This window comes from Musca vetustissima, unplaced genomic scaffold (genome assembly GCF_032173495.1).
Source record: "Musca vetustissima isolate MV318-11 ecotype Yass unplaced genomic scaffold, APGP_CSIRO_Mvet_v1 utg118067, whole genome shotgun sequence".
NCBI classification, from domain to species: domain Eukaryota; kingdom Metazoa; phylum Arthropoda; class Insecta; order Diptera; family Muscidae; genus Musca; species Musca vetustissima.
The window spans coordinates 28421-43528 of NW_026882931.1; the positions used below are offsets into that span (position 1 = coordinate 28421).

Sequence of the window (15108 nt, forward strand, 5' to 3'; positions counted from 1 at the left end):
TTGGGGTTAAGTGCTTTCAATTTGACAAACTAAATCCAAAAAAAATCATTGTGTAAATTCCTTTTAATATCCTTGCACACGTACACACACACACTCACACCACAACAATACCAATAATAATAATACGTACATAGCTACTTCATCATCCTCATCTCTGGAGCTATGTTGGAAATTGAAAATTGTCATAGCCTTGCTTTGCTTTGCAATTGTACTTTGATTCACATTTAATGCGATTTGGTATCGTTGTCATGACATATGTCATACCACCAATCCTTGTCGCAACCCCTCACCCCCGATTTCTCCCACAGCACCTTCCACCTTTGTCGAAAGAATAAAAAACTTGAGGACGAAATGAAGTGGTGCTAACAATTTTAACAAAAGGATTTCATACTTCACTCACTCCCCCTCCATTATAATTCTGTCACTGATGACATTTTATTGCCCCTCAGAAAAAGAAAAGGAGAAAGAATAAAATAAAAAAGTGGTAGAAAAGTCAGAGCAACAAAAGCATTAGCTTAAAAGCATGCGATTAATACAATTGCCTGTGATTTCCAACTCCATTATTTTTTTTCATGGCATTCATATTTCTGTTTTTTTTTTCTCGCTCTCTCTCGAATAATGTTCACGTTTCAAATCGTGATGGGCCATGGAAAATTATTATTGAATTAATGGATATGGGTGGGGGCTGGTGATGGGATTGAAGATTTTTAAATAAAATGTGAAAATTATGTTGGAGATTTAGAGAACGAAGCAACAAGTGAAAAAACTATTACATATATATGTAGCACTTATATTGGAGGACAATAAAACTTCAATAAGTTTGAATAAGTGGATTTTGTCATTTTTTTTAGTAAAAATATTTCAAATTTTTAAAAAGACTTCAGTAGGCGTTGATTTTTTAAATAATATTTTTACAATGGCTAAAAGAGGCGTACATGTTCAAAGAATATTTTTACAAGGACTTCAAGAGGCTTGGATTTTTTAGATAATATTTTTTAAGGACTTCAAGAGGCGTGGATTTTTTAGATAATATTTTTTTAAGGACTTCAAGATGCGTGGATTTTTTAGAAAATATTTTTTTAAGGACTTCATGAGGCGTGGATTTTTAGGTAATATTTTTTTAAAGACTTTAAAAGGCGTGGATTTTTTAGATAATATTTTTTTAAAGACTTCAAGAGGCTTGGATTTTTTAGATAATATTTTTTTAAGGACTTCAAGAGGCGTGGATTTTTTAGATAATATTTTTTTAAAGACTTCAAGAGGAGTGGATTTTTTAGATAATATTTTTTTAAGGACTTCAAGAGGCGTGGATTTTTTAGATAATATTTTTTTAAAGACTTTAAAAGGCGTGGATTTTTTTAGATAATATTTTTTAAGGACTTCAAGAGGAGTGGATTTTTTAGTTAATATTTTTTTAAGGACTTTAAGAGGCGTGGATTTTTTAGATAATATTTTTTTAAGGACTTCAAGAGGAGTGGATTTTTTAGATAATATTTTTTTAAGGACTTCAAGAGGAGTGGATTTTTTAGATAATATTTTTTTAAGGACTACAAGAGGCGTGGATTTTTTAGATAATATTTTTTAAGGACTACAAGAGGCGTGGATTTTTTAGATAATATTTTTTAAGGACTTCAAGAGGCGTGGATTTTTTAGATAATATTTTTAAGGACTTCAAGAGGCGTGGATTTTTTAGATAATATTTTTTTAATGACTTCAAGAGGCGTGGATGTTTTAAAGAATATTTTTTTAAGGACTTCAAGAGGCGTGGGTGTTTTAAAGAATATTTTTTTAAGGACTTCAAGAGGCGTGGGTGTTTTAAAGAATATTATTTTATGATGACTTCAAGAGGCGTGGATGTTTTAAATAATATTTTTTACCAGGAAAACCTTATATATGTATATTTAAAAGGAAATGTTGTATATTACATACTTACCCCCATAAAGTGTTTTCCAATCCTCTATTTACTCAAGACCTCACCTAATGTAATAACAACAACAGATTTTTTTCATTATTTACCGTTATGCATTTGAAGTTTACCGTCACTGCTTTTACATTAATTGTCGTCATCATAGTCAGCCATCAACGTGGCTAATAGCTTTGTGTTATTGACACATCCTTTTTTGTCTGAAAAGCAAAGAGTCCCCCCATTTGTCTCCGGCAGTCGGGTCTCTGAAAATTTAACAAAAGTCAACAGACAATGCAAAACAATGCCATAGGTATGACATGGTAGGCAGGTACAGGTTAAATGTTTCGTGTACAAATTGTTTAACTCTTTTCAGGTGAAATAATACGAGGGGCTATTAGAATTACAGGTTCGAAATTACAATAAAGAAAGGACTATAGTCGATCCGACTTAATTTTGTGTATATACAGACTGGGGATATATATTGAAGGATATGAACGGAATAAACGTCATTATTGAAGCAATAATTATGAAACAATAATTATGAAACAAAATTTTCTGATTCGTTATCGTTATGTTCGCCCGACCCGAACAATGAGGTGTGTGTTTCAAAGATTAAATTTTCGAGGTTTTCATTAGGGGTGTTTTTTATAGTTGTAATTTTCTGAGCTCCAAGGAGTAGCGGAATTTTAGGCATGGTTTTTTTAAGTCTAAATTTTCAAGTCTCCCATAATTCGTGGTTTTTTAAAGACTACATTTTCAAGGCTACCATAAGGCGTGGATTTTTTTAAAGACTACATTTTCAAGGCTAACATAAGGCGTGGATTTTTTAAAGACTACATTTTCAAGGCTAACATAAGGCGTGGATTTTTTAAAGACTACATTTTCAAGGCTAACATAAGGCGTGGATTTTTTAAAGACTACATTTTCAAGGCTAACATAAGGCGTGGATTTTTTAAAGACTACATTTTCAAGGCTAACATAAGGCGTGGATTTTTTAAAGACTACATTTTCAAGGCTAACATAAGGCGTGGATTTTTTAAAGACTACATTTTCAAGGCTAACATAAGGCGTGGATTTTTTAAAGACTACATTTTCAAGGCTAACATAAGGCGTGGATTTTTTAAAGACTACATTTTCAAGGCTAACATAAGGCGTGGATTTTTTAAAGACTACATTTTCAAGGCTAACATAAGGCGTGGATTTTTTAAAGACTACATTTTCAAGGCTAACATAAGGCGTGGATTTTTTAAAGACTACATTTTCAAGGCTAACATAAGGCGTGGATTTTTTAAAGACTACATTTTCAAGGCTAACATAAGGCGTGGATTTTTTAAAGACTACATTTTCAAGGCTAACATAAGGCGTGGATTTTTTAAAGACTACATTTTCAAGGCTAACATAAGGCGTGGATTTTTTAAAGACTACATTTTCAAGGCTAACATAAGGCGTGGATTTTTTAAAGACTACATTTTCAAGGCTAACATAAGGCGTGGATTTTTTAAAGACTACATTTTCAAGGCTAACATAAGGCGTGGATTTTTTAAAGACTACATTTTCAAGGCTAACATAAGGCGTGGATTTTTTAAAGACTACATTTTCAAGGCTAACATAAGGCGTGGATTTTTTAAAGACTACATTTTCAAGGCTAACATAAGGCGTGGATTTTTTAAAGACTACATTTTCAAGGCTAACATAAGGCGTGGATTTTTTAAAGACTACATTTTCAAGGCTAACATAAGGCGTGGATTTTTTAAAGACTATTTTAAAGCCTCCAAGAAGGCGTGGATTTTTTAAAGACTATTTTAAAGCCTCCAAGAAGGCGTGGATTTTTTAAAGACTATTTTAAAGCCTCCAAGAAGGCGTGGATTTTTTAAAGACTATTTTAAAGCCTCCAAGAAGGCGTGGATTTTTTAATGACTATTTTAAAGCCTCCAAGAAGGCGTGGATTTTTTAAAGACTATTTTAAAGCCTCCAAGAAGGCGTGGATTTTTTAAAGACTATTTTAAAGCCTCCAAGAAGGCGTGGATTTTTTAATGACTATTTTAAAGCCTCCAAGAAGGCGTGGATTTTTTAAAGACTATTTTAAAGCCTCCAAGAAGGCGTGGATTTTTTAATGACTATTTTAAAGCCTCCAAGAAGGCGTGGATTTTTTAATGACTATTTTAAAGCCTCCAAGAAGGCGTGGATTTTTTAAAGACTATTTTAAAGCCTCCAAGAAGGCGTGGATTTTTTAAAGACTATTTTAAAGCCTCCAAGAAGGCGTGGATTTTTTAAAGACTATTTTAAAGCCTCCAAGAAGGCGTGGATTTTTTAAAGACTATTTTAAAGCCTCCAAGAAGGCGTGGATTTTTTAAAGACTATTTTAAAGCCTCCAAGAAGGCGTGGATTTTTTAAAGACTATTTTAAAGCCTCCAAGAAGGCGTGGATTTTTTAAAGACTATTTTAAAGCCTCCAAGAAGGCGTGGATTTTTTAATGACTATTTTAAAGCCTCCAAGAAGGCGTGGATTTTTTAAAGACTATTTTAAAGCCTCCAAGAAGGCGTGGATTTTTTAAAGACTATTTAAAGCCTCCAAGAAGGCGTGGATTTTTTAAAGACTATTTTAAAGCCTCCAAGAAGGCGTGGATTTTTTAAAGACTATTTTAAAGCCTCCAAGAAGGCGTGGATTTTTTAAAGACTATTTTAAAGCCTCCAAGAAGGCGTGGATTTTTTAAAGACTATTTTAAAGCCTCCAAGAAGGCGTGGATTTTTTAAAGACTATTTTAAAGCCTCCAAGAAGGCGTGGATTTTTTAAAGACTATTTTAAAGCCTCCAAGAAGGCGTGGATTTTTTAAAGACTATTTTAAAGCCTCCAAGAAGGCGTGGATTTTTTAAAGACTATTTTAAAGCCTCCAAGAAGGCGTGGATTTTTTAAAGACTATTTTAAAGCCTCCAAGAAGGCGTGGATTTTTTAAAGACTATTTTAAAGCCTCCAAGAAGGCGTGGATTTTTTAAAGACTATTTTAAAGCCTCCAAGAAGGCGTGGATTTTTTAAAGACTATTTTAAAGCCTCCAAGAAGGCGTGGATTTTTAAAGTATTTTATGAAGATTATTTTAAAGCCTCCAAGAAGGCGTGGATCTTTTAAACATTTTTTAAGCCTTCAAGAAGGAAGAGGGTCGAATTTTGAAATCCTACAAATTTGCCACAGAAGAAACAACAAGACAATTATTCGGTGAACAGTTTTTTTATACAATGGGTCAAATTCGACCCATCTGCGATTTTGAATAAATATCAAAGAAAATATTGGACATTTTTATAGTTTACTCCCAATTTCCACGCCTCCTTCGAACCACTTAAATGAATTCACTCAAACCTCTTCAACAAAAGTCCATACAAGTACCCTGCTCATACAAACACACACGAACATATGAATATACACATACATTTATAAATGTCATTTAAGAATTGAGAGCTTTGCTTTTTTGCTAGAGTACATGATATTGCTGCTGTTGCCTTTGTTGCTGGTGGTGGCGTTTTTAAAACAACGAAAATTAGATTTATTTATAATGGAATTTTAGGTTCTCAATATTGTTGTGAGGGGTGGTATTCTATATACCCATTTGCCTTTCACTTCTATTACAAGCTAGCAATGAGTGTGGAAAATTCTCTAGACTCACAGCATCCTTGTCATCACACTAACACATCTTTCATGTCATTTACAGTTGACACCTCTTACTCCCCCACACCCCTCCTCTCTCTTCCTTACCCATTATTCTTACCATGGTCTGGCCTTCAATAGAATTATATGGACATGCTAATAATAATAATGTGATTTAAAAATAGCATAAAACTTAATTGTTGTTGTTGTCTTTGGCCGACTTCAGTATGCAAAGAGAAGAGAAGTGATGTCATAAAGTGATGGTGGTGGTGTTGAAAATGTCAAAAGTATTACCACGTTATGGTGTTTGAATGGGTGGGGAGTGGGTGCTTGTATGTGAACCGCCTAATAACTTTTCATTTTTTTTCAAATCGGATATTTAAGGAAATTACTTTGTCAAACGCATATGTCCTGCAACGTTTGGCCAAGAGGCTATTCGTAATTTTTCTATGCTGGTATTTGTTGTTGTTGACACGCATAATTGTTCGAGTGACTAATTGAGTTAAATTCGTAAGGGCTAAGGTGTTTGAAATCATCAAAATGCTCATAATTGGGGCTATATTAAAAAGTGGACATTTTGGCAGGAGTATTTGGCGCCCAATTAAAGCCCAAAATATCAAATTAAAGCCATTAGGCTTTAAAACCATGCTCAACATCACAAAAATACCAAAGAAGTGGACCGATATGGATAACTTTTAGTTGGAAGATTTGCTACCTCATGAAAATCAAATACATAAACTTATGCCGCTCTGTTCAAATTTAATCTCAATCAAGCACCCGTTCGAAATATGTGTGGAAGCTATGTCTGCACCTGCACCAATTTAAAAAAAACGCAAACGTCATTCTAGTCTCAAATTGATACGAACAAACAAAAGGAGTTTGGAACACCTCGGACGAAAATATATGGAAGCTATTTATAAATCTGAACCGATTTTCACGAAACTTAACACACATAATTCTAGGCGTTATGCCAAATTTCGTGCAAATCGAAAGATATGTAGGGACTTTGGACCCCATTTACACTAAATCGGACGAAAATATATATGGGAGCTATATTTAAAACTGAATCGATTTCAACAAAACTTCACAGACATCAATCTGGACCTAATTCAGTACTCTGTGCAAAGTTTTGTCTCAATCGAACCAATATTGACAGTATTGTGCTCCCATTTTATATATGGGAGCTATATCTAAATCTGAACCGATTTCAACAAACCGTGGCTTATATCAATCCAGACCTAATTCAGTACTCTGTGAAAAATGTTGTCTCAATCGGACCAATATTGGCAGTATTGTGCTCCATGGGAGCTATATCTAAATCTGAACCGATTTCAACAAAACTGCCGCTAATTCAGTACTCTGTGCAAAATTTTGTCTCAATCGAACAAATATTGGGAGTTTGGTGCACCATTTACATAAAATCGCACGAAACTATATATGAGAGCTATATCTAAATTTAAACCGATTTTCTGCAATTTCAGTAGGATTACGTCGACTCTTTATTTCGGTTTGGTTACAATCACTTTTAAATAAAAAATAATATTTATGGCGGTACCAAGGTACCGTTGACTACCTCGATGCTGTAGTTCTCAAGTTCCATAGTTGGTTCGAGTCTACAGGAAGTCTTGCACGTTGATACCATCAGCTTGGTCTTCTCGCCATTTACTGCCAGCCACACTTTGACAGACTCCTTCTCAATTTATTCAAAGGTGACTGTTACCGCTCGCAATGTTCGACCCATTATATCGATGTCATCGGCGTAGGCGAGTAACATATGTTGTTTGGTGTACAGACTGTCATTTCTGTTCACCTTTGCATCTCGTTTGACCTTTTCCTGCCGGATATTAAAACGATCACACGACAAACTGAATCCTCGTTCGGTATTAAATGGCTCCGATATGTACTTTCCGACTTTAACTGCTGACCTTATGCCAGTTAAAATTATCCTACATACTCGTATTTATTTTGCAGAAATGCCAAACGCAGGAATGGTTTTAAACACTCCTGAATTGAAAGGGCTGTCGAATGCGGTTTTACGACGAATATATGGAATGTGTCCATATGTTTTTCGTGCATGTTCTCCAGGATTTGGCACATAGAGAAATCTGGTCTATAGTGGTTTTGACTGGTGTGGGGCTACATTGGTATGGTCCAATAGTGTCGGCTGGTAACCCATCGGCTCCTGCTGCTTTATTATTTTTCAGTAGATTGATTGCTATTCTGACCTTGTCATCTCTTATTGGTTCTGAGGTATCTTCTTCACCGCCACTCTTTGATACCAGAAGTTTTTCAAAATGCTCTTTCCAGATTCCCAACACGCTGTCTGTATCTGTCACCAGGTTTCCTTTTTCATCTCCACAGGAGGATGCGCCTGTACCAAAAAAAATTCCGGACTTCGTTCTGACTCGTACATTTTGATTTGCCCCCGCTAACGCTTTTCTTGTTCTTTCTTCTTTTTTCTGAAAATACGTTTCGCCTCTCTTCTTTTCTCCCGATAATTCTCTCTCGCATTACGTGTTGCAATTGTCTGCAGGGGTCTTTATTCCACATTTAAAATCACTTTTAAATAAAGGAACACGACGGCCCTTTATTTCGACATGGTTAACCAGTAAGGAAAGTAGTAAAGTCGGACGGGACCGACTATATGATACCCTTCACCACTATGGGTATATTAAACAGGACTATTAGCATGAAATTGGATGAAATAAAACATGTGATATTTATTTAAATGCGAATATACCTAGATCTATCCATAAAGTATGTAAATCGACTTCAAACAAATATAAATAGGTCATCCGTAGGGCTATGTCTGTACTTCTAGAAAACGCAACTATATAATTTTATGCTCAATTTTGTACGATGTGCAAACTTTGATGTCAATCTGTCTAACATGAGGAGTTTGATGCCCAATTTACTTGAAATCGGGCGAAAATATATATGGTGCGTCAATTACTTAAAATTAATCTATAATAAAAGGGGCTATATCTATCTAAATCTGGACCGATTTTCACGAAACTTGGCAGACACCATTCTAGACCTAAATGATTAGGCTGTACCAAATTTCGTGCAAATCAAAAGATATATAGGGACTTTGGGGCACCATTTACATGAAATCGGACGAACCTATATATGGGAGCTATATCTAAATCTGGACCGGTTTTCTCGAAACTTGGCAGACATCACTCTAGGCTTAATTCCGTACGTTATGCCAAATTTCGTGCAAATTAAAAGATATATAGGGACTTTGGGGCACCATTTACATGAAATCGGACGAAACTATATATGGGAGCAATATCTAAATCTGGACTGATTTTTACTAAACTTGGCAGACATCATTCTAGACTTAAATGATTAGGCTGTACCAAATTTCGTGCAAATCGAAAGATATATAGGGACCGTTTACATTAAATCGGTTAAATATATATATGGGAGCTATATCTAAATCTGAACCGATTTTTCCCAATTTCAATAGGGTTCGTCCTTGGGCCGAATAAGTGACCTATGCCAAATTTCATCCAATTCGGATCATAAATGCGACCTGTACTTTGTTTACAATTTAACATGGACAGACAAACAGACGGACGGACGGACATGCATAAATCGACTTAGAAAGTGATTCTATGTATATTCTCAAAAGGAACCATGGGTCTATCTCGATTATTTTTGCCTGTTACAAACATATGCACAAAGGCATAATACCCTGTACCACAGTGTGGTGAAGGGTATAAAAATCACTTTTAATTAAAGGACCACGACAGCTCTGCACTTGATAATCATAGGCTCTTTAATTCCACATACTACCACGACCCTATAAGTCTGGTAGGTTCCTGGTAGGTTGCCCGATCTTCACTGATTCATTACGAGTTAGGATTGTCTCTTCCTTTTATATCCTCGGCCGAACATTACAGGATGCTTTTCGACGTCTTCCCGGCATCACACCACTGCTACCGCGTCTACAATGTGACCTCTCTGTTAACGGGAACTTGTTTACGAACATAATGTCAAGTTTAACGATAACATGTTACATCTTCATTAGAATCTGATTATCAACTAAATATTTTGGGCACAACTGTACTATTTTACTCAGTTCCTCTATTAGAACTCAGTCTGTGAAATTCTAATCTAAGACATCGAAGGATTGGTTAAAGTTCTCCATCTTAATCCTAACATTTTTGTACTTCTTTATTTCAGGCGCATTTCTGGTACCTTATTGCATTATGTTATTAGTTGGTGGTATACCACTTTTTTACATGGAATTAGCTTTAGGTCAACACAATCGTAAGGGTGCGATAACATGTTGGGGTCGTTTGGTGCCATTATTTAAAGGTAAGCCTCAGATTTTTACTATAAAATGCAAAGAAATTAAGCAATTCTTAACAATCCCTACCATTTTCCAGGAATCGGTTATGCAGTGGTTCTAATAGCATTCTATGTAGATTTTTATTACAATGTTATTATTGCCTGGTCGTTGCGTTTCTTTTTCGCCTCATTTACGAATGCATTGCCATGGACATCGTGTACAAATTTCTGGAATACAGATGATTGTAGACCGGTGAGTAATATTCCCGAAAAATGAATAAGACGTAATAAAATACATGAGTACTTATCGGAAATAATATTTTGTTTCTTTTAACTTATAGTTCGAACAAGCCAGTACCCCAGCCCTGTTGGGCGCCAACGTTAGCGATAGTTTGCTTAATTCAACAATTACCTCCGAATTCAATACAACACTGGCCAATCTTACTTTAGCATTATCCACCACAACACCGGCCAGTGAACGTTTCCAGTCGGCCGCTTCAGAATATTTTAAGTAAGTTCCGTAAAACAGACCACAATTTTTGGTGAAATATTAATAATTTCCCCATACTTTGCAGCCGCTACATTTTAGAACTAAATCAAAGTGATGGCCTCCATAATTTGGGTTCAATAAAATGGGATTTGGTAATTTGCCTGCTGATAGTCTATTTAATATGTTATTTCTCGCTGTGGAAGGGTATTGGCACCTCAGGCAAAGTGGTGTGGTTCACCGCCCTTTTTCCATACGTTGTGCTTTTGATTCTACTAATTCGCGGTATTACCTTACCCGGTTCAGCAATGGGTATACAATATTATCTGAATCCTAATTTCGATGCCATTTATAAGGCAGAAGTTTGGGTAGATGCTGCCACTCAAGTGTTCTTTTCACTGGGTCCGGGTTTTGGAGTGTTATTGGCATACGCTTCCTATAATAAATATCATAATAATGTTTATAAGTGAGTATTAATTTCTTTTTTTTTTATTAATTTTTGAAAATACTGATTTCAATTTTGATATTTTCTTTTAGGGATGCCCTCCTCACCAGTTGTATTAATTCGGCCACAAGTTTTATTGCCGGTTTTGTGATATTTTCCGTATTGGGTTATATGGCTCATACATCGGGTCAAAATATTGAAGATGTTGCCACAGAAGGTCCAGGCTTGGTGTTTGTTGTATATCCTGCAGCCATTGCCACAATGCCGGGCAGTACTTTCTGGGCATTGATATTCTTTATGATGCTCTTAACTTTGGGTTTGGATAGTTCGGTAAGTACAATAAAAAAAATTAAATTCCAATTGGGCTTGAATAAATGTCATATCGATATTTGCAATACGTGGAACGTATATATACCGCCAGTTAATAGCTGTGAACCGCGTAATCTGTCTAATATCAATTTCGCTTTCGGGATTCAATGCAAACCATGCTACCTTTCACCACCTATTAATAATCGGATCTATCAGCAGATCGACGAATTTCATTCACCGCACTTTTCTTAACCAGCGCATTCGATAACTTCTCATTCTGTTCGGGTAGCAGAAAGAAAATTCCGAGACATCATTAAAGCTGTAGTCGCAAGGCTTATACCTAATAGTCGAATGCCCCATATGAGATCTAAATTCCCACAAAATTTATCGCGGAGTAACAAGTTTTAGGCGATTTCAATGTTTACCTTGATGATGACCTACCAGAATAAAGAGAAAGCCTTACATTTCGCCTGACAACTGACGTAATCTGGGAGTCCGCTATTTCTCTTAAAGCGTCTTCTACTATTTCTGATCTCATTCATTAGCACTTATTTTATCACGTCAGAAGGTCGGACTTTCCTTACCCATAAGAAACCCAACTGGCAGTGATTCAGAGAGTTCACAAAACCATCACTTTCAATTTCTTTCGATGTTCGGGTAGCTGAAAAAACACGAGATCTCAAGGTACACCATGATGATTACATATCAGAATAGAGGGACAGCCTTTCAGTTCGCCAGATAGATCCATCGTATCATTGTCCCAGCTATTTCTTATCAGCAGATCGCCTTATTTAATCACGTCAGAAGAATGTCCTAACCCATAGGAAAATTAACTGGCATCATAACATCACTTCGAATTCATTTCGATGTTCGGATAAAATGCTAACAAGAAATATTAGGAAGAAGGTGGGAATAGTTCCGATGGCTATAGAAATTGGACAGAAAAAATATTACATGCTAAGTTTGCACTTTCCTAGCCACTTTAGATTTCTAATGACGCTGTAGATCAAAGCAGGTTCAATAGTTGAAAATAAGCTTAGAGAGGTGGAAAGTTAGCAACCACTAATCTGTGTCGTCTGTTGGCCAGAACTTGATATGATGTCACGGAGTTCAGGTACCCAACACAGCCGATAGCTGTAAGTGAGTGCTTCCAAAACTTTTCTACACTCTAGGACGACCTCAGATTTAATACTACAGGATTTGATGGCTTTAAGATCCGCCTGACTATCCACAAAAATAGTTCAACGATCTCTCCTTCCAAATACCGAAGACTTCAGCTTGGAAAACACTACAGTTCAAGACCTAGCCTTTCACAGTACCTTCTTCCATCTTTGATCCGTTTGTATAAAAAGCCAGACCGTCCAGAGGAGGGTTGCTAGGGTTCCAGTCGTCTCTACTAGGGATAACAACATCTATATTAAATCAAATCTACGACTTCACCAAACATCACTTCTAATTCCTTTTGATTTTCGGGTAGCTTAAAAGAAACTCTGAGACATCGTTACAGCTTCAGCCGCTTGGATACCCTAGATGAGATCTAATTTCGCACAAAACCTGAGCTAGGGAACTCACTCTGGAAGGCAGTTGATTAGTCGTGCAGTAAATGCCACAAAAAAATTAAACCGCCCTGTCGGAATAAGGAGATGGTATTAAAGTAGGCCGGATAAGCCTCTGTGTCACCTGTTTGGGATATACTGTTACTGCCACCTGGTTACTACATTCTACTAAATGACCTGGTACCTTTTGCGGAGCGAGCCGAAAAAAACCAACCGCCTTAGGAACGAGATTGTCCAACTCTACAAATTTTCCAGGCAACTCGATGCTCCCAAGGGGCCCACACCAAGCTGTCAGGTTAGATCCGAGATACTAGTTGCCTCTTATAACCACGAAACTATTCCCAGTGGAATTCCAAACAATTTACCCTCTGCTCAGTTTTATATCCGAACTACCATTAGAACTAATAATCGCAGTCTGTATACAATGGAACAATCATTAAATAGGGATGAGAGACAGATATGAAATTCGCTTCAGAAACGAAATTGCCCAACTTTACAATTTATGCACCCTAAGGAGACAAGACCAAACAGCCAGGCTAGATCCGAACACCTAGACGGCACTGACAGGATTAGGTCCATTGTCGAAAATATTTACAGTAGAATTCCAAACAGCTCAGAATTGTTCACCATATAACCTCTGCTCAGTACTATAGCCAAAAGTACTACCATTAGAAGTAATAGTTGCAGGTTAACTTCCCACTTGAAAGAGGGAGATCTAATTCTTGGTGACCATTAAAAATATTAAATTTTACCGAAGTCCTTCTACACGAAGAAATTCTTCTATAGGGTTATTTTCAAACTTCTATTTCCTTTTACTTTTTTCAGTTTGGGGGTTCCGAAGCCATTATAACAGCTTTGAGTGATGAATTTCCCAAAATCGGACGAAATCGTGAAGTCTTTGTGGCTGGATTGTTTTCACTTTACTTCATTGTGGGTTTGGCCAGCTGTACACAAGGTGGCTTCTATTTCTTTCAACTATTAGATCGTTATGCCGCCGGCTATTCAATATTGGTTGCGGTATTCTTTGAGGCTATTGCGGTCTCGTGGATTTATGGTAAGTTGAAATTTATATTATTGTTTTTAATTTTTTTGTTTATTATTTTGAATTATTTATTCCAAAAAACAATCAGGAACAAATCGTTTCTGTGAGGACATACGTGATATGATCGGTTTCCGACCGGGTAAATATTGGCAAGTGTGTTGGCGTTTTGTGGCTCCCTTGTTCTTGTTGTTCATAACCGTTTATGGTTTGATTGGTTATGAACCGCTCTCCTATGAAGATTACACCTATCCACGGTGGGCAAATGCCTTGGGTTGGTGTATAGCCGGATCATCGGTTATGATGATACCCGCTGTGGCAATTTATAAACTATGCACCACACGTGGTACTCTCAAAGAACGTTTGCGTATCCTCACCACACCTTGGCGTGATCAACAGGTATCGGTAAATGGTGTAACAGCTGATGCAACGCAGGTTCGCCTAACCGATACCAAAGAAGCTGCAGAAGTTTGAAATCAACCATTTGCCAGATTTCAAATTTATTATGTATAGCATTTAAGGAAAAAACTCAAACAAAACCTATGTATTATTATTTGTTACAAATACTTAATATTTTTTGTAGAAAGAAATTGAAACAAAATCAAAAACAAAAATCTCCCCACCAATAAAATGAAAAGCTCAGAAAAAAACCCAACTCGATATGCAAAACTGTTTAGGGAATTAGTTGTTTAAGTAAACCTAATAAGATATTTAATTTTCAATAAAATATTTAACCAAATTTATTTTATATATATGCAGTAATATTTAGACAAAATAAAAGTTATAAGAAAATATAAACATTTTTTGTAAATGTAAGTAATTTAAAACAAAAAGTAATGCAAATTTCATATACAACGTACTTAGGTTTCTTATGAAAACGAATTGAATGAGAATTATAACAAACAAAGAAACAAAATAACTACATAATAAATATTGTAATAAAAATATATAAAAAATTCTAGATACTAACATAAAAGGGAATACATAAATATTAATATACATTTATTAGAAAATTAAATATTGTTGAATTGTTCAAATCATTACATACATAAAAAAATGCTGTGTAGATAATATTTAGTGTGAATTTAAGAGAATCGAAGTTAAAATACTAGGTAACTCAAAATAAATGGATAACATCTAGATATATTTAAAATCCCACTGAAATCATCAACATTTTGAGGATGAAATTGGTGGGTGTAAGAGCTGATACCTCTTAAATGAAAAAAAAAATATAGGCAAGTTTAAGTAGTTTCTACTCGAATTCCATGGCATAATAAATAGGTAGTCTATTTATCGCAGCTGACGTGTCGATTAACTGTAACTACTTGAATACTTTCATAAGCATTTATGGAAGCCATGTGGATACGAAAACTTCTAACAGACAGGAGTTTACGAGGATAACCAATAATTATCCAACAGAGGAAATATGT

General features: G+C 35.7%; 1 protein-coding gene across 1 annotated transcript in view; it reads left to right on the top strand.

Annotated features, from left to right (window-relative positions):
- LOC133329656 (sodium-dependent dopamine transporter-like) overlaps positions 1–14216 on the top strand; it is a 35633-nt gene extending 21417 nt beyond the window's left edge. The window contains exons 3-9 of the mRNA XM_061538133.1: positions 9735–9869; positions 9941–10099; positions 10206–10353; positions 10418–10795; positions 10867–11104; positions 13465–13693; positions 13770–14216. Coding sequence (XP_061394117.1) covers positions 9735–9869; positions 9941–10099; positions 10206–10353; positions 10418–10795; positions 10867–11104; positions 13465–13693; positions 13770–14152 — 1670 coding nt within the window. The 3' untranslated portion in view covers positions 14153–14216. The remainder of the gene's footprint in view (positions 1–9734; positions 9870–9940; positions 10100–10205; positions 10354–10417; positions 10796–10866; positions 11105–13464; positions 13694–13769) is intronic.
- Positions 14217–15108: the final 892 nt, after the last annotated feature.